Genomic DNA, 21,069 nt, shown 5'->3' with positions numbered 1-21,069 from the left:
GACCGAATCTGATATTAACATTCTGGAGCAACTGCCTACGGGGCGTCCCAACCCCATAACAATCCTCAAATAAGACATTTTGCTCACCATGACAATTTGGAGCTCAAAGAGAGTGGAGCACGACGGATATAAACTCCCCTTAAATCAATGTCATTATGGGGTTTAAATGAAAGGTTGTTGTTGTAGCAGTGTGTCACAAACCGAGGCGGCATCCCTTGCCGATGAAGGACTCCATTGGGTCAATCCGGCACGTGCTACCGGCTGCCATGGGATTGCAATTAAATAAATGGTATTTGAGAGTAGAGCACGATGCTGATAGTTTTTTAGGGCTTAGTGTTTGGGGAACACCCCACCCCACCAAAACACCCCTAAATCGGAAATAAATTTGGGCTCAAATGAAAGGTATTTGGTAGTAGAGCTGGAAATTGATACCCACATTCAGGACCACTTTTCTGGGGATCCATACAACTCCTTAAACCCACCAACCATCACCCTGGGCCATTCTCGCTCCCGAAATCCCCATGAGAATATCGGGTTCTTATAAAGTCCACATAATACAAAAGTCGGGATCTTCAAAAGTAGTATGAAATTTATTTTATTATAGGGACCTTGACACAAGTAACTACCCGTAAAGTCCAAGTTTTCATAAATCACTGCCTACGACAAATACATCGAATTTTCTGGCCAAACCGTATTTCAAATGAAGAATTGCAAATAAGAACAAACACTTCCCCTGTTGATGTAGAAGTCCGGAAGAGAAAATGGACTTGGTTGGTTCATATCCTATGCCGACCGCGTGATGATTTAACGAGAAATGTCCTAGACTGGAATCGACAAGGACAGCGAAGGAGGGGACGCCCGAAAAACACATGCAAAAGAGAGTTGGAATCAACCCATATATCGTGGAATCAAGCCAAGGCTTTTGCCAACGATAGAGTTCGATGGAGAGAGCTTGCTGATGCCCTATGTTCACAGTTGACCATATTTTATTGTAATATATTTAATATACTCCAATTGTAAATTTAGGACATATATATATATATATAAAGTCCTTTAATAATGGAATACATCCAACATCCAATAAAGATCATATGGGATTCATATAAAGGCATGGTATTTTTCTAAAATCTCTTTAATCGTCGAAAATAAATATTTAAAGGATAATTTTGTTCTATATATTATAAAAGAAGGCGCAGAGGGGCGGGCCCGGTTGAGCTAATATGATATAAGACCACATACCAACGTACGGCCTTTGAAGCCTTGAAACCGTAAGACCTAATATGGCCGATGAGTAATTCTAACCAAATAACGAAACGCGTCCTATAGTGGTTGGTGTGTATGGTGATCTCTGGCATTCCTTTTCCATTGCAAAAAAAAAAATAAAAAAAACATCTCCGATCTTGAGCTTGTCTTGAAAGAGAAACAAACGAAAATTGGAACATTGTTTTTTTTTTAATATATTCTGCATATCTCTAGGAAAATCCCCCTTATTCTAGTTAGCGATGGCGTAGTCAAATGTCGAAATTTTTGCAAAATGATATTATGGTTGTCGTTTACATTTTTTGTAAGTCGAACTAGACTGTCAAATTTGACGAAAACGATCGATATACAAGTTAACTGCATTCTAAACTACTTCGCGCCTGTTTGTCGCAAGGGTATGGAACCTACTTTAATATTGTTTTTTTTTTACCTCAATATTTTTTTATTAAACTGTCGAAGGCGAATAAGTTAACGATTCACCTTCGACAACAGGTTAATATCTTTCGATTGATGCCAATTTCATTAAAATCCATTTAGAAATTTTCCAGTAATATGTGCTACAAACTCGACTTTATAAATCCCCTGGTGCTTATTATTATTATTATTGGGTTTAGCTGGAGCCATTCCATTTTTCATATCATTTACGAATTTTTTACAACGGAGGTCATTCTATTAGGTTGTTTTATTTCCTCGAAACCATATTATTGCTAAAGGCTAGCGTACTTCGGGTCATTGCAAATTTGCCCATGAACATTTCATTAAGGAACAGGGACAAACTTCTTACATATCAATGAGTGCTGTCCGATTCAAGTTTAAGCTCAACGATAAGGGGCATCCTTTCTATAGACGAGCTCGAACGGCGCGTCGGGCGAAACTTCTTTGGTAAGTTTTGAGAAGGTTTTACATGGCAAAGTACCCCAAAAATGTGCCACTATTAGGAGGGGATAACCACAGCTGACAATTTTTATAACGTCCTCGCCAGAATTTGAATCCTTTTAGCTTCATAGGCGGACATGGTAACCTTTACGCTAGGGTGGCCTTCGGATCATTATCTTGTTGACATTTACGTGATGAAGAAATTTCAACCTCTGCACACTATTTTGGACTATCTAAATGCAATGGAATACATGCATGTATTTATTCGATGCATTCGAATCGAAAATTGACGATTTTTTGGGGAGGAATTTTTGGTTAAAATAATATTAAACCTTAAATTTTGAATTGGTCTTCTCAGTAAATTTTGTTTAACCCTTCAACCTGGAAAGATAACCAGATCTTCCGAAGAGCATAACACTGCTAAAACGCTGAAAAAGAGCTCCCCGCTTTCAAGTACTCTGGGAAGACCAAACCAGCTCTCCCGCAATGAAGACTCCAGAAAGTGTCCTGCGGAGGGACACAAAGTTGGAACAGGATCGAAGGTATCGCGTACCGCCACTGAGTCTTCATGGAGGACTGTGACTTCCAAAAGAACTACACAGCCATCACAGAAGGGGAAGATGGTCGCTGAGAAAGTTAAGGAGCCGCCCTCTTACGTCAGAGTGGCAGGGAAGCACAACAGAGATGAGATGACTTATCGGTCCCAAGTAAAGCATCTGGTTTTTGAACATGTGTGGAACATTGAAGAGGATCCACCCAGACAAATGAGGAGTTGCGAGTATAGAGGGGAGATCTTTACGCCGCACTTTGCATCAGCAGAATGTGTTGATACCGTCAAAAAGCTCGTCGGAAGTATTTCCACTCTCTGGTAGGGTCTGATCAAGTCTCCGTGTCTCAAGTCTCAATCATCACCTACTGTCCCAATAATGGGAAGACTAGGGTAAGCAAAGATCCTAATATTAAAACATGCAGGGGCTAGAGACTCAAAACAGCCCAACGATGGAACAATAACCGACTTCCTCTAGATTCAGAAGATTAGGATATGCGAGATCCTGATATTGAAACATCGGACAGTGCAGTGGCAGGAATCTCCTAACGAACAGGAAGCCGACGATACAACCATCACCTACTCTCAAGAAGCCCATTTACTTAGGACAGGAATTGATCCTAATATTGAAACATCAGGCAGTGCACTGACGCGAAACTCAATGCAGACTAAGGAACAGGGGCGGACGATAAGACCATCACCTACTCAAAAAAAAAAAAAAACCATTTGCTGGAGGACCAATGATTGAGAACATCCAGATAAACAGCTACACACGCTCTGATGGATAAAATCAGTAAAGGCAAGATTCATATTGCCCAATTCAGGAGCCATGGACTACTCGGAACGATGTTTCTGCTCTGAACCATATCATTATTCTATGCTAACACGGGTAATCGGCCGAGGATCTGCGTTATACACATTTGAGTTATATTTTCCCCAGAGTTGTCAACGTCGGAACAAACAGTGATGAGATAGGAAGACGGTGGAGCATACCTGGCACCAAATCTTGTTTGAACCTTTGAGTGTAGCGGACGTATTTTTATTTCGCTCCGCAAAAATTTTCTGTAACTCGTAATAGGTAGTTATTTTCGGAGAAATTTTTAAGTTACTCAAAGATAGTGTTACCCATTAGCCGGTTAATTATCTGTGTCTGTTTCCAGTGGAGCGGCAGATCTAGAGCCCAGGAGTAGGCGTACAAAGGACTCAAAAGACCGCAGCTGCTGGGTGGTGATATCAAGCGGTAGCATGTTGTCTGCTACAGAGCCCTCTGCTGTTGGAGCGGCTACGCCAGGCTCCGCTAGCTGACAGATGTCTGATCAGCAGAGGCTTTTGACGAACACACCCCGTTCGACTCTGAAGGACAAGGCCGAACCTATTTAATTATCGCAGGCTATCGGTCTTCTTCGGCAAATCAATACGCTTTTTATGAGGTTGGAACAATAATAAAAGGCGCATCGCTCTCAGGATTATTGAGAGGCTTGGAGCGAACTATCCTACAACTTCTTCCTTAATTCCTTCCTTAATTATGCTCGGAGATTCGCTGCACTGGCGACCTCAAACGTTACACGTCTAGATTTAGAATCGGGACCGCAGTCAGCCAAAAGGCTGTGGTCACTCGGAGTGAGTGGGGGTCAACGCTCAATTGAAATTCATCTTTGCGCTCTAAGAGAGTTTGGCGGGACCTGGCCAGGCGCAGCACTGTATTAGAAGGAAGATATTCCTTCTCGATCAATATCCTGAGTCCATACTTGGGAGACTAAGGGACTGGAATCCAAATCTTTCAACCACTGACTGAACGATTGGTAAATTGGATGAGGCTGATGGTGACCGGAGATATGCAGTATTCCGGCTATCTCGCAGACCTCAAAAGTCTTAAAGAGTTGTTTCCTACGGATTCAACAAGTTGAAACTGAAGGTCTATAGAAGTGGTGGGGTTGGGGAATCAAAGACGACTCAGCAGTTGTTGCTGAACAATTGTCTGTAGAACTATCGACCACATCTCTAAAGTCAAGCAGATTGCAGGATTGAAAATCCCCCTGCAACGATCGAAACGGTAGGAGAAGACGCCGTGACCGGACCCTACAAGCCCTGTGTGGCTGTGTTATATGGTTGGATTGTACGCCAGCGGGGAAACAAGGAATTCAAAAGGTACTTCCACAGCAGCAGCTAGTGAAACATCTATGGAAAAATCGTCCAGCAAGTGTCCAGTGTCCTGAGGAAGAGTGTTTCCAAAGATATCTCAACTGCCCCTAGATGCGTAAGGAAACTCACCATGACAAGATCGAACGAATCTTGAGGAATTCCAGGCGGACACAGAATATGTGGCTAATGCAACAGTGATGGAAATTCTGTATTCTGACTATGGTCGGGTTTCTGCAGATAAATCTCCACCATTTTAGGGCCGCTTTGGCGGCACTAAAGGTCCTTCTGATGGCAGGAGGATTTGATGTGGCTCTTGTCCAGGAACCATGTGTGTGTACGAAGCTGATTCGTGGACTAGAAATTCCTGAATTTAAACTATTGTAGGGTACTGGAAATGAATGTCACAAAGCCTGTATTATTGCAAGAGTTGTCTAAATGTTTTTCTTCTTCTGTCGCTAGTCACTGAAGATTCAGTGGTAGCCGGCCTTAAAGTTAATAAGTCACATAACTAGTTGGCTTCCCTATATATGACAACGATTCAGAGATGACGCCTTCAAGTCTTAAGTTGCTTGTTGAAGCCGGTTCTGCAGGGAAAATGAGCCTAGTTGTAGGAAGTGATGCTAATGCACATCACCTGATATGGGTAGTTCGTATATCAACGAAAGGGGTGAACTGGTTATCGAATAAATTATTAGTTGCGATAAATAAATTTCGGCACAATTCTGCACGACTATCCCTTCTAAACCAGAAAAGAAAATAGAAGCTGCGGAGGACATAACGTAATATGTATCAAGTCCTAGTGCCAAGCCAAGGGGCAAATAGCGACCACCATGGTGGATCACAAGGGTACCACACGATTTGGATGTCTACAAGGCTGAGTTAAGAAAATATACGGGTGCGCTGGGAAAGGCTCAGAACAAATCCTGCGTGGGAGGTTTCTCTTTGGTCATGTGGTGGCTACACACAGTATGCAGTGTGATTTACACATTGTCTGAGCCGTTTTTGATAAAATGTTCTGTACCACTATTCCTAAAAGAACCCATTGGAACTACAATATCCTTGATAATAGGAGTTGCATACAATTCTATACGGATGGTTCCAAATTAGACGACCAGGTAGGCCTTGGGCTGTATTCTGAAGAACCTGGACAGGTCATATCGAAATGGTTATCCGACCATTGTAGTGTGTATCAAGCGGATGTCCTTGAGATTAAATAAGTGGTGGAATGGCTTAATATATAATGTCATAACGACAACTGGCATAAATATCTTCTCTGAAAGCCATTCAATCACCGGAGAACGTATTTCTGTATCTGTGGGTATGCCTATAGCGACATGTACACTAAGCCTTCAGGATCAGGCCCGAAGGGCAACGGATGATGGCTGGTCACAAAGGGGGGTTGTGGTATTCCAAAATTATGTGACCTTGCCTAGACTTTAAGGGGTCTACCGCTTTACTGTCGCTAGCTGGAATGGACATCTCAGTCGTTGTGTCTGTCATGACAGGTCACTGTCTGATCGGAAAACATGCTGATAGACTGAAGGTTGCCAGCAACGACTTTTGTAGAGCTATGAGAAAGAAGAGACTATAGAACATCTGCTATGTGTGTGTCCCGCACTGGCAGTCAGAAGGAGTTCCACTTTAGGTTCTCCTTTTTATGAGAACTTGCCTGATTTAGAGGATCTGGATGGTTCAATTGTAGGATTTAGAAGGCATCTTCCTTCTTCTATTCCTGTGGTATCACAATAGTCGAAAACGTGTAAGTGCGTCTGATGGCTGCCACTTAAACCTAACTATACCTGGAACTACTTTATCAGCCTTTTGGCACTCCGACACCGCCTCCCACGTCGGAGCTGCAACGGCTAGTGAAAAAGGCAAAGCCGAAAGGAAATGATGCAGTATATAATAGGGTGCGATGCGTACTCTCACCACATTTCGTAGGGTAGTACCAACATTAATAAGCAGAGTCAAGCCCTATCAGAATTCTTGAATACTATCGACCTAATAACACTTAATAGTGGTAACACCGCTACCTTTGCAAATAGGATTAGGGAGGAGGTTTTAGATGTGACAATACCTTCCGAAAATCTTCTAATCATTGAGGTTCCGGGTTGGAGGGTCTCCAAGGAGCATTCCATCTCAGACAATGGCTACATAAGGTTTATAATTACACAACCAGCACCAAATTCGGTAAGCTTCCGCAATAGGTTGAAAACCCACTGGGCAAAATTCGGAAGACCACTCTGAAAAAGACTTGGGCATAGAAGACATTGACGACATTGTCAAGAGAATTACGACTGCACTAATGGGGTATTTTGAAGATAGTTGTCCCTTTCGGGGAACTATATAACAGAGCACGTCGAAAAAAAGCGGTAGTTTATTGGGATGTGTGTTAAACACGGCTCAAGAATACAATAAGATTACCAGAGCGGCAAACGTCCTGGATGATTTTATGCGAATAGTTCGATAGCTTTAATAACGCCGCCAAGATGAAGAAGTTTCTCTTAAAAACCCATGTCCAAACTGAAACGTTAGTAGACGACATGGGAGTGAGAGCAGAAACAAGGGAGGACATGATGAGGCTTTTGATGAAAAAGCATTTTCCATAGGATACGACGGGATTCACGTAGACACCGGAATCTTGGAGTAATGAAGTTGATCAAAGTTTATCACAACGGAATTTATGGTGAAGGAAGCCTTGGGGAGCTTCAAACCATTTAAGTCACCCTGACCTAATGGAATATTTCCGGCGTTACTACAAAAGGAGGCCGACTATCTGACGACCCATCTGGCCAATATTTTCACAGCGTGCCTAGGAATTGCATATACTCCGAAAGCCTGACAGGTAAAGAGTAGAACATCCAGCGAACTGCTTGGATACAAACAGCATGCCTATGTCAAGGAAATGTCGATGGAGACTGCCCTGCATAAGATTGTGCATAAAATAGAAGAGTTCTTCGATGCCAAGACGTACCCATTGGCGGATTGCATTGAAATCGAGGAGGCGTTTAATAATGTGCGGACCGACACATTCATCCAATACTTAGACCAGTACCGGGTAGACTGAGTTCTTACAGACTGGATAAACAACATGCTTAGCAACATGTGGATAAATTGCGGGTGCTATGACATAAATATAAGGGAGAAAGTGGCACAGGGCACGCCACAGGAGGGCATTTTATCGCCACTCCTATGGGTGACCACCATAAATCAATCCATTGGCAGCCGGTTGTACGTATCGGACTGATCCGATGTATTCCTTCATCGGCAAGGACTGCCGCATCAGCGTACAACACACAACCACTCTATATGACCTATCACGGATGCTGGCTGAGGAGGAATTTGAACCCGTCTGATATGCGATGTAATATTACTTCTTATGGGTAAGGATCCGAACCAGCTATGCAGAAGGGTCGAAAGGATCTTGCATATGACTGGGCTAGACTAAGGGGTCTCAATGTTAACCCAGAGAAGTTGGAAATATGCCTGTTCACGAGGAAAACGAAGCTGGGCTAATTTGACGCACCACGTTTCCTCAAAAAAACGATTTCGATATCTGACAAGGTCAAATACTTAGGAGTGATCTTGGATAGCAAACTTAATAGGAAGTGTCACATTCAGGAGGGTACTCAGAAGGCTCACAGATGTTGAGCACTATGTAGACGGGACTTAGGCTCAAAATGGGGTCTGTATCCGAGGATAGTCCACTGGCTCTACAGAAGCGTGATTAGACCAATACTTACTTACACCACAGTACTTTGGTGGACTGCTATAGAGAAAAAGTGCAACGTTAGGATAATGCAACAAGTTCAGAGCACATGTTGTTTTGGCATAGGCGGAGCGATGAGGACCACGCCCACTAGGGCACTTCAAACCATTCTAGATATCCGACATTGACATACAGATTAAATGTGAGGTTGCCACAGGGGCTATGACTTAAGGCGATGGGAAAATGGAGTGAGGATGGAAGCAGCTCATAAAATCGCCGCATAATCAAGGCGACGATAGAAAACCTGGAAGGAAGGGAAGCGGTTTCCGATGGGATACCTGAGATGAACCTTGAAGTCGAGTGCCAAGCACTGCTGCCATCGGTGCAGTCTTGGACAGGCGGAACCCTAGTATTGTCATCTAGAAGACCATGTTACACGGATGGATCAAAGCTAGTGGACAGAGTGGGCCTGACCATAATACGGTCCTGCAGGCGGAAATCCGGGCGATCACGGAATGCGTGGGGCGGTGTGGTGCTAACGCGAGGACGACGAGTGTGAACGTCTTTACCGACAGCAAAATTGCCATAAGGTCAATAACAATCAGGACGGTAAGGTCACGAACAGTCTTGCAGTGTAAAAAGGATAATAACGCCTTCTCTGAGGTTGACACAATCCGTATCGTTTGGGTGCAGGGCCATAACGGGGGGGGAATGAGAGCGCAGACGATTTTGCAGTGAAGGCCAGAGATCTGCCGTCGATAAAGGGTAGATAATAGGGTAGAAGCTAGAACAGCGAAACAGTCGGTAGGACGGCGAAAATCTTATGGGGTGATCCGGATCGTGGGAGGACGAGGCTATTACTGAAAGGAACTAAGAAGCACGTCAGTATAGCTATTGGTATCATAGCGGAACACATAGGACTACAAGCTCACTTATGTAAAATCGGTGCGGCAAGTGATAGCATGTGTAGGGCATGCGGGGAAGATGATGAGACGTTGGAGCATTTCTTTTGTCATTGCCCGGCTTTTGTGTCCAACAGATACCGGTTCTTAGGTGGAGACACAATATCAGACATGAACCAACTTAAGGGAGTGGCATTGAAAACAATTAAGGATTTTGTAAGTAGCACAGAATTACTAACTTAAAATTTTGTTGTTGAGGTTACTTTTTAGTTTTTAGAGCGCACAACAAGCTCTTAAAAAACACAAAAAGCCAACATTGTTGCAGCCTAAACAAAGAATCTTTTGCTGCAACCAAAATGTTTTTGGTTTCATCTTTTTTAATTTTGGAGTTACGGAGCCAGTTATATCATGGCGAAACTATTAAAGGTGGTCTCATTTATACAACAACCACAAATCATTTGGCCATCTTGTAGTCAAGCTGATCGGCGTTTCGCTAACACACACAAAGAAGATGTGAGAGAGAAGATAATAACAAGGAGAACACAAACAAAAGTCTGTCATATTTATACCGTCATACCAGGCCTGCTGTTAACAGCTGTTCGCGTGAGATCACCTCTTTAAATCTGCCTTGGCCATGTGCGAAGTTCTTCAAAGTTCTACCACAAACAAAGTCAATTTTACACCAAAAAGAAACAAATTTGGTTGAAAATGTTTCACAGTTTCTATAAAATTAGTACATTCGTATGTGATGTAGGTATTACTGTACTCAAAAACATTTTGTTCTTAATTAAAGATTTGAGCCAAAGATTAGCAAAATTTAATGATAGCCAATTTTCCAACTACTTTTCATACATAAAACCTACGTCGAAATCTTGTCAGACTTTTATTTTGCATACCTATTGGCCATTACAGCCTTAAAGGTCACAACGGATGAAAGATATATATGCAGACATACTAGGACGTCCAATAAAACACCTAACACAATATTTTGTTAAGATAGGACACAAATTGTGGTTTCTACAGCCTTAAAAGGCCATATCGGTTGAAAGGTTGACCGATTTTGACACACATACTTGGACGTCAAATGAAACATGCAAATTTTGTAAGATCGGGCCAAAATTGTGTCTTAAAAGTCTACATCGGATGAAGAATATATATGGGAGCTATATCTACATCTGAACCGATTTTGTTCCAAATTATCAGCGTGCGTCCTTGGACCAAAAAGTATCTTTTGGACAATTTTATGACAATGGGACAACAAATGCGACATGAACCTTGATTACCAGAATGCATGGACAGACAGACAGACATAGTAAAATCGAATCAACAAGTGATTTTAATCCGATCGGTATACTTATTAATGGATCTAGTTTTTCTGCTTCTTAGCGTTGCAAACAAATGCACAATGTTATAATGTATATTAAATATAAGAAACAATCAGCGATTAAAATTTGAAACGGATTGTCATGTTCGTTGGTAAATAGGAAATTAAATTTAAAGATGGCATATTTATTTTAAAGTTTTGGTAATTTGGCTAGTTGTCATTGGTAAAATCCTACAAAAAAGAAAAAATCTTAAATTTTTGGCCAACTTTTTTTCAGTGTGCGTATTGTGCAAATAATGCTAGAAATGAATAAAACGAATAACAAAAATTTTACTAATTGTATTGAAATATATATATATATATATATATATACCTGAGATGTGCTTAAAACAATTTTAGATTGTTTTCGTTCTGTTCCTGTAAAAACCATGAGCGAGTTTAAATTTGGCGAATACGAAATTATTGTTGAGTAATCATGTGTACAAAGTATATTACGAGATCTGTGTTCCAGCAAATGTATTCCAATTTGATCAACAGCAAGCCAAAGCATTCGCGGCCAATTTGAAGTAAACGATTGCTGAAATATAAAAAAGTTGCCGTTACTAAATCTGTGATTTTCATATGTTCAAATGTTACTGGAAACTAAAATTCATCTTTTCTTATATCAGCGTAAGTACATGGAATTTTACGCTTTTGTTTACACATAGGCGACACAAAATACAGTTTATAAAGTATTAGAGTTTTCAATATAATTCTTTTTATAGTACTGAAATAGACACACCTTCTCGTGTAAGAGTTTTCGAAGCTGTAAAAGGTCTTACATTGTATATCTTCTCACCTCTTAAGGATGTGGGTATATTCATTTTCTCATCCGGTTTGCTTTACATCGAACTATCCATTTCCAACTCTATATATTGGGTTCCCCAAAAAGTAATTGCGGATTTTTTAAAAGAAAGTAAATGCATTTTAATGCACTTTAATCAAATATACTTTTTTTACACTTTTTTTCTAAAGCAAGCTAAAAGTAACAGCTAATAACTGACAGAAGAAAGAATGCAATTACAGAGTCACAAGCTGTGAAAAAATTTGTCAACGCCGACTATATGAAAAATCCTCAATTACTTTTTGGGCAACCCAATAGTATGTATATACATTCTTGGGCAAAAGTCTATCCGACGACCATCCGTCTGTTCTGATCAACCTAGTCTTAAAATATTAAGCTATGAAGCTGAAACTTGATGCAAATCTTTGTTTTATCCATACGTAGATTGAGGATGAACTCTATCGGACTATATATTGATATAGATAAGGTTAGATCAGAGTGGCAGTCTTTGCTCAGACTATCTTAGACAATTTTAGTTCATTGTGATACCATAGTAGCGCCAGACCAAAGTCTCTAGTGGGAATCGAACCCATCACCCCCGCACTGGTAATTTAAGCACGATCCCAACTCGGCTACCGGGACGCCCATACATTGATAAAGTCCCCTTATAGATCGATCTCCCGATTTTAATAGAATGAATTTTTTAACAGAGGCTTCCGTGTGATCCTCGACACCCGTACCAAATACGGATTTGGGATTATATTTGCTACCCAACAAAAAGTCACATTACCGGGTAAGTCAGTGGGTAATCCGAAACAAAATTCAGTAACCAATTAATTACATTCAGGTAGAAAGTTACCTTGGTTAAAAAATGCTTAATGTTTGGGAAAGGGCATGTTACGATCCCTCTCCGCCATTCAATCTATCTTATATATAAAAATCAATTTGTGTTTGTTTGTTTGTATGTTTGTGTGTTCCTTATAGACTCAGAAACGCTGAAACGAATTTCTTGAAATTTTCATAGATGGTGCATTTTTTGATATCTGAAGGGGGGGGCGGACCCTCCCCCTTACTCTAATTTTCAGAAACGCCAGATCTCGGAGATGGTAGGTGCGGTTTAAGCGAAATTTTGTGTGCTCTCACATATGACCCCAAAAATAAAAATTTGGTATCCAAATTTCGGATGGGGTACCTAGGGGGCTGCCCACCCTAAAACCTACCAAACATATATTTAGACCAATCAAGACAATATTGGACTCAAATGAAAGGTATTTAGGATAAGAAAACGTATCTGATATCAAATTGTCGGACCAAGTGCTAAGGGGACCACCACAAGCCCGATAACACCCCAAAATCGGATATATTTACCGACCATGGCAATATGTATTTCAAATGAAAGGTATTTGCGAGTAGAATACGAATCTGATATCCAAATGTGGAACCACGTTTCTGGGGGTACACCCCTTTCAACTAAAAGGGTTTTTAAAGAGGAACACGAATCCGATATATATTTTCGAGGACAACTCACTGAGTGGCCGCCCCAAAACAAAACACCCCCCAAGCCGGTCATGTTTGCCGACTATGGAAATATGGGGCTCAAATTAAAGGTATGTGGGAGTAGACCACGTATCTGATATCAACATTAGGGGCCAACTGTCTAGCGGACGTCCCACCACCATAATAACCCCCAAATAGGACTATTGGCTCACCAAAACAATTTGGGTCTTAAAGAGAGTGGGACTAAATATTCATAGTTTTTAGGGTCAATATCCCAAACCGGACATATTTGCTGACTTTTGCAATAAGGAGTTTAAATGAGATTAGAAAACCAATTTGATATCCAATTTTGAGGGCAATGGCAATATGTCAATGTGGAGCTTCATGTAGGGAATTGGGGTGTAGAGCAAGAATTGATACCCTTTTTCGGGACCAATTTTCTGGGCGTCTACCCCTTTCCCAAAATACCCCACAAACAGCAATTTTTTAGTGGCCATCGCAATATGGGGCTCAAAGAAAGGTATTTGGGAGTAGAAAACGAATTTGATATCCATATGTAGGACCATGTATTTAGGTCATCACCCCTTTCCCAAAACACCCCCAAAGGGAAAATATTTTCGATATATGTGGCGAGATTAGAAAACGAATTTGATAACCTATTTTGGGGCCATGTGTTTGGGGGACGCCTCAACCTGTAAACTCCTCTTCAGCCAATGGCAATATAGGGTTTAAATAAATGGTATTTGAGAGAAGAGCAATAAAGATCATGTGGGATTCAGATAAAGGCATTTATATTGTTAAAGTGTTAGTCAGGTTTGCATGGTATTTCACTAAAAGATCTTTAATTGTCGACAATAAATATTCCAAGGAAACTTTTGATCCATATAAAGTTAAAGACGGCGCAGCGGAGCAGGCCCGGGTCAGCTAGAGTGTTATATAGAAATGTGCGAAAAATGAATTGCAATTAAAAAAATCAAAAATAAATTCTATCACAAATAATATCTATTGCAAATTGCAAAGAGGGAAAACCTCTCACATATAAATGAGTGCAGTCCGATTCGAGTTTAAGCTCAATGTTAAGGGGCCTCCTTTTTATAGCCAAGTCGGAACGGAGTGCCGTCATTCCGACACCTCTTTGGAGAGAAGTTTTACATGGCATAGTACCTCACAAATGTTGCCAGCATTAGGAGGGGAAAACCACCGCTGAAAATTTTTTCTGATGGTCTCGCCAGAATTCGAACCTAGGGGTTCAGCGTTATAGGCAGACATGCTAAGCTCTGCGCAACGGTGGCCTTCCAGTCTATTAGCTGTGCTTTTTCCCAATGCATGGGTTTTTGTGTAATGACAGACTTTTTTGATGGGACAATTACACTACTTCCGTGGTACACTTGATTTTGTGCACCTTTTGGAAGTTGTATTGATGGTTTCGAACGCTAGACAACGGCAACGGTTCTCGCTGTTGCTCCGTGTATCCAGGTTCGTATCTCGGCTGGGCTCTGTCGAATTTTTTCATTTTTAAGTTTTTGTGCCTGTTATGGCGAAGATTATTAAAGTTTACAACTTTTCTTTGTTACACTTTCGAGACAAGCTCATTGATCGGAGGTTTTATTTGCAAATGGAAAAGGAAAGCCATAGAAAAGCTATTTTCGATTTCTTTTGTAATTTTGTAATGACTTCACTTATGCAGTCATCAGTATCGGCTGTGTATCCGGTAGGATTCCACCAGATCATAGGTCCCAAGTGGAGGATCTGGTTAAAGAGCGCATTTTCGGACATGTGTGGATCTTTGTAGAGGGTCGGCGGAATATATTGATACCGTCAAACAGCTCATCAGAGGTATCGACGCAACCTAGGAGGGCGCAAAGCTCGACCTTTTGAGAAAGATGGACAATCCACAGCTCACAAGGCGACGGTCGGGATCGGGCAATAAATTTGCGACGGATCGCATGTTGGGATTCTTGGGCAAGCAAAACCAAGGTTTGGTCGTAGAGAAGTGGGAGACGGTGGAGCCTACTTAGGATCACTTTATCTGCCTTTCGACACTCCGACACCGCCACGCACGTCGGAGCTGCAACAGCTGGTGAGGATAGCAAAACAAGCTTTTTTGCGAACAGATCGATAGAGTTAAGGACGCTGCCAAGATAAAAAAGTTTCTCTCAAAAACCCATGTATGGTGAAGGATTCCTTGAGGAGCTTCAAATCATTTAAGTCGCCCAGGCTTGATGCAATATTTTCGGCGTTACTACAGAAGGAGGCGGGCTATCTAGAGCCCCACCTGGCCAATATTTTCACAGCGTGCCTACAACTTGCATACACTACGAAATCCTGGCGGCAGGTAAGGTATTTATCACCAAGCCCGGCAAGGCAAGTTATGCGACACCAAAGGCCTACAGACCAATAAGCCTTACGTCCTTTCTACTCAAAACCATGGAACGTTAGATACCATGATAAAGAGTAGGACATCCAGCAAACTCCTCAAATACAAACAGCATGTCTATGTCAAGGGAAGGTTGGTGGAGACTGCCATGCACGAGGTAGTGCATAAAATAGAAGAATCCTTCGATGCCAAAATGTACACACTGGCGGTATGCATTGACAGCGAGAGTGCGGACCGAAACACTGATCCAACCCTTAGACCAGTACTGGGTCGACCCGGTCCTTAGAGACTGGATAAACAACATGCTAAGGAACAGGTGGATAAATTGTGTGTCCCATGGCATATACAAAGGGAAAAAGTGGAACAAGGCACGCCACAGGGGGGCATTTTATCGCCACTCCTATGGGAGACCACCATAAATGACCTATTACGGATGCTAACTGAGGAGAAATATTTGAACCCGTCTGCTATACAGACGATGATATGATACTCTGCCGGGTAAAGATACAAACTAGATATGCAGAGGGGCCGGGCTAGACCCAGAGGTATCAATGTTAACCCAGAGAAGACTGAAACATACCTGTTCACGAAGAAGACGAAGGTGGGCCAATTCAACACAACACGTTTCCAAAACGAGAGGATTTCGATATCTGACAAGGTCAAATACTTAGGTGTGATCTTGGGCACGAAACTAAATTGGAAGTGTCACCTTCAGGAGTGAACTGAGAAGGCTCACAGATGTTGGAAACTATGTAGACAGGCCGTAGGCTAGAAATGGGGTCTGAATCCGAGGATACACCGCTGGCTCAGCAGGAGCGTGATTAAACCAATACTTACTAACGCCTCAGTAGCTTGGTGGAATTCTATGGAGAAAAAGTGCAACGTTAGGACCATACAACAAGTTCAGAGAACATGTTGTCTTGACATAGATGGAGCGATGAGGACTACGCCCACTAGGGCACAGGAGACTATTCAAGATATCCGAGATTAAGTGTGAGACAGCCACTGTGGCTACGACACTAAAGGCGATGGGAGAATGAATTGAGGATGGGAGCAGCTCATAAAATCGCCATATAATCGAGGCGACGATAGGAAACCTTCAAGGAAGTGGAGAGGTTTCTGATCGGATACCTGAGATGAACCTTGACGTCGAGTGCGTGGCACTGCTGCCTGCGGCATACTCTTGGACTAATGGAACCCTAGAATTGCCACCTGGAACATTATGTTAAACGAATCGATCAAAGCTAGAGGACAGTGAGGGCTTGGGGTCTACATTGAGAACCCAGGGACTGAGATCTGTTTTAGGCTGCCTTACCATAATACGGTCCTACAAGCGGAGATACGGGCGATCACGGAATGCATGAGGTGGTGTGGTGCTAACGCGAGGTCGTCGAGTGTGAACATCTTTAGGGACAGTTAAATTGCCATAAGGGTAAGATCACGAAAAGTCTTGCAGCGTAAGAAGGAGATTAACGGCTTCTCTGAGGATGGCAAAATCCACATCGTTTGGGTGCTTGGCCATAACGGAGTAAGGGGAAATGAAACGGCGGACGATTTGGTGGTGAAGGCAAGAGGACTGCCGTCAATAAACTTGGTTAACCCGAAGCCTTTCGCGTCGACGCAGTCCGAGTTAATGACGTGGGCGATAAATACGCATGCAAACCAGTGGAACAGTAAAACGGTCGGTAGGACAGCGAAAATCCTATGGGGGATCCAGATCGTGAGAAGCCGAGGCTATTACTGAAAGGAAGCAAGAAGGAGGTCAGTATAGCTATTGGTATCATAGCGGGACATATAGGACTACGAGCTCACTTATGTGAAATCGGCATGGCAAGTGATAGCTTATGTAGGGCAAGTGGGGAAGATGATGAGACGTTTGAGCATTTCCTTTGTCAATACCCGGCTTTCTCGCCTACAGATACCAGCACATAGGTGGGAACACAATACCAGACATGAACCAATTTAGGGGCGTGGCAAGGAAAACATTTAAAGATTTTGTAAGTAACATGGAATTCCTAACTTAGATTTTCTTTTCCGAGGTTAGTTTTTAGTTTTCAGAGCGCACAACAAGCCGATTACTGGCTTAGGTGTATGACTATATACAATATAGTGGCATGGGGCAGATTAGTATCTGCACCCTCTTTTCAACATAGCCTAACCTAACCGAACCTAATCGGGTTGCACTTATTGATATGAGAGAAGTATCCCATGTTTCTTAATGGAATGTTCATGGGAAATTTAGGGCATTGTTTTATCCTAGGTTATTTGATTCCTAGTATTCCAGTGGGTACTGATATGTGCTTACCTAGTCTGATGGGGGATCGTTTGTAGAAATAAAAACAAACATAGATTGAAGTTCAAAAATATAAAAAAAATTTATTTTGTTTTGAAAATGTTGAGATTTGTTAGGAAAGAGGCAAAAAAAATTTTCAAATTTAGCAACTCTTTTTTATTTATTGTAGTATACACTAGTTATTCTGAAATTTCTGTACCTATTTTGCATTAAAGCCTTTGAAACAAAAACTCGCGCTTTGATTCTCTTTTAGAAGAAAATCAAAACATGGACCAAAGTCGGCACGGACATTAAGTGGTCTAATAAATACAAGTCACTGTTCAATTTTGTACAACAAAATATTGGTATTTTTGGTAGCTATATCCAAAGATAGTCCGATCTGAGCCTAACATAAGTCATTGTGTTAAATTTCAGCGAAATCGGATTATAAATGCGCCTTTTATGGGCCAAGACTTTAAATTGAGAGATCGTTCTATATGGTAGCTATATTCAAATCTGAACCGATCTGGGTCTAACACAACTCACTGTTCCAAATTTAGGTAAAATCAGACAATAAATGCGCCTTTTATGGGCCCAAGACCTTATATCGAGAGATCGGTATATATGGCAGCTGCATCCAAATCTGGACCAATCGGGCCCAAATTGAAGCAGGATGTCGAGTGGCCTAACGCAACTCACTGTCCCAAATTTCATCAAAATCGGATAATAAATGTGGCTTTTATGGGCCTAAGACCACAAATCGGCGAATCGGTCTATATAGGGGCTATATCAAGAATTAGTCCGATATAGCCTATCTTTGAATTAACCTGCCTATGGACGAAACAAGAATCTCTCCAACGTTTCAGCTCAATATCTCGATTTTTAAAGACTGTAGCGTGATTTCAATAGTCATACGGACGGACAAGGCTAGATCGTCGTAGATTTTTACAACGATCAAGAATATATATATACCTTAAAGGTTCGGAAATGGAGATATTTCGATGTGTTGCAAACGGAATGACAAAATGAATATACCCCCATCCTTCGGTGGTGGGTATAAAAAAGGAAAAAATTAAAAATACAGTACACTCGAATAATCTTTATCAGATTAACCGATTATTTGTGATTGCACAGTTGAAAATGGTTACAGCCGTATTCACGAAAATTTACAAATGAACCGTTAAGTGGCCGATAGCTATAGAACAATTATTGTAAACTTTAGCATTTCGTATTTACAGACTTACAACATCAGGGGTTCAGGGTCATACTAACCTCTGCACTACGGTGGTCTCCAATGTGACAATCAGTTCCAGATATTATCAATATATTTTCTTTGATAATTATTTTTAAAAAAAAGGTGCTATTCCCTGAGAACTGCATTTGTTTTTGTCACCATTAACTAACATACTCGTATTATAGGAATGCCATTTTAAAGATAGAAATTAAACAGGTAGAGTGATGGATATCATCTATGTTCTTGTTAGCTTTGCATCACGAAGAAGTGTCATTGTTGCTTGAAACTTCAGACCTCATCCTTGGTACATTCGTACCAATTTTGAATTTTAATCCAATTTTTGCATATTATTTATTAATTTTAAGGGCTAATGTGTGTCGTTATGAGTGATATTTTGAAGTATTTTAAATTGTGTATTGCTGACCTTTTTGATTATAATGACCTCAAGCCGAACTATCCACGAAATTATACTGAAGTATTTTGAAGGTAAAAAGGCTCTTTTTGGAGCCAAAACAATGGGGAATACATCAAAAAAGAACTGAGATCAGTTCAGTGCGCGCGTGTATAATATACATGTACATTGACCACGAAAATTCCTTTAAAAAGCACCGGGGATACTTTTCTCATGCCTATGAGTGCAATATGATTTAAATTCTTAGCTCATTGATACAGGACCTCCTTGTTGTTGCCGAGTCTGACCTTGGACTATACCTTAAGATAGCTCGCTACCATATAGACCGATCCCCTAATTTTACCTCTTGTTTTTAAATTAGGAGTAATGAGATACATGGCCCCTTTTAAACCTTTTTCAAATATGGTTCCCATAGGTCCATACTTCGACTTAGAGACTTAGATCGAACTCTAGATTTTACTTTTTGGGGACGCATTAAACGTCTGATTTCTATATAATAACGAGTTATATCAACCCCTTCAACGCATGTTCCAAGTATTTTTTACAATTCGAAAAAGCCGCCACATTGGACAATTTCTTATTTAGCTTTTTGTACTCACAAAAATCTCATTTGTTCGATTTCGATGAATATGCTGAGTATGGCTCACAGAGGACCAAAGCAACTCTTAATTTGGAGTCAGTATAAGGTTCGCCGAAAGTTCATAATCGCGCTTATACAAAAGTTTGTGATTGGCTTATTCCGTTACTGCAAGTAACATCTTCATCTCTGGAGTTAAATAATCTATCCTCTGATGGAATACCTAGGTTATTATCTTAAAAGATATTTAGGAAATACTTGAGCAATGCGAGATGGATTTTCGCTAACACAAATAGGGACACCGTAGATCAGAGGTTAGTATATTCGCCTTTGACGCTGAACGCTAAAGTGATGTCGCTCTACACCAAGCCAATCGAAACTTGTATTGGACAGCACTCATTGATATGAGAGTATTCCCACTGTTCCTTAATGGAATTTTCATGGGCATATTTGCAATTTTACGATTGGTTACGCCGATGTCAATCATAGAAATAAAACTCTGCTTTCTTGAGTTTTCGTATACATATAATAAAATAAGGTTATTGTCGAAAAAGTAGCAAATGACTCGTGGGGTATTGTGGTATTTTCGATGTTTAAAAAGTATCAAAAATGTTCCAAATGATAGCACCTGGTTTAAAGTGAGGCGGCAGTGTACAACGTAGATTTGGCACGGTGAAAAAAATTGAATATTTTTGCTCTCTCTGTAGACTACACCAGTTTGCCCCTGCTCTTAATGTTCATCGGCAAATTTGCATTGTACCATTACTTTGGCATAAATGGCTTTTGAGTGAAAAATTTTGTTTCTTATGCAGTTCTTTGGTTGGAAATTATTACAAAACGCTAAGTGCTAAATTTCAGTCATATCGAATAAGAAATGGGTAATCCAAGGACCCTGGAAGTCAAATTCGGCGATCAGTTTATATGGAATCTACATCTAAACACAAACCGATTTGAACCATTTATGATCGCAGCCAATCTACAAACATCAATAATAAATATTTGTACATCTAGCTAGCTCTACCGATCCAAAGTGTGCGTGATTTCGACAAGCGGATGGATATGGCTAGATCACTTTAAAATGCCATGACGATTAAGAATATACATATATACATTAGGG

General features: G+C 41.0%; 1 protein-coding gene across 2 annotated transcripts in view; it reads right to left on the bottom strand.

The window, feature by feature from the left end:
- Positions 1 to 21,069, bottom strand: part of LOC106092660 (myosin-I heavy chain) — a 306,781-nt gene that overhangs the window by 16,453 nt on the left and 269,259 nt on the right. For both annotated transcript variants that reach the window (XM_059362006.1, XM_059362007.1), the window contains one exon: positions 11,134 to 11,337. In XM_059362006.1, the coding sequence (XP_059217989.1) occupies positions 11,134 to 11,337 (204 nt within the window). The remainder of the gene's footprint in view (positions 1 to 11,133; positions 11,338 to 21,069) is intronic.

Source organism: Stomoxys calcitrans, chromosome 2 (genome assembly GCF_963082655.1).
Source record: "Stomoxys calcitrans chromosome 2, idStoCalc2.1, whole genome shotgun sequence".
NCBI classification, from domain to species: domain Eukaryota; kingdom Metazoa; phylum Arthropoda; class Insecta; order Diptera; family Muscidae; genus Stomoxys; species Stomoxys calcitrans.
This window is presented reverse-complemented; position numbering and strand designations above follow the sequence as displayed.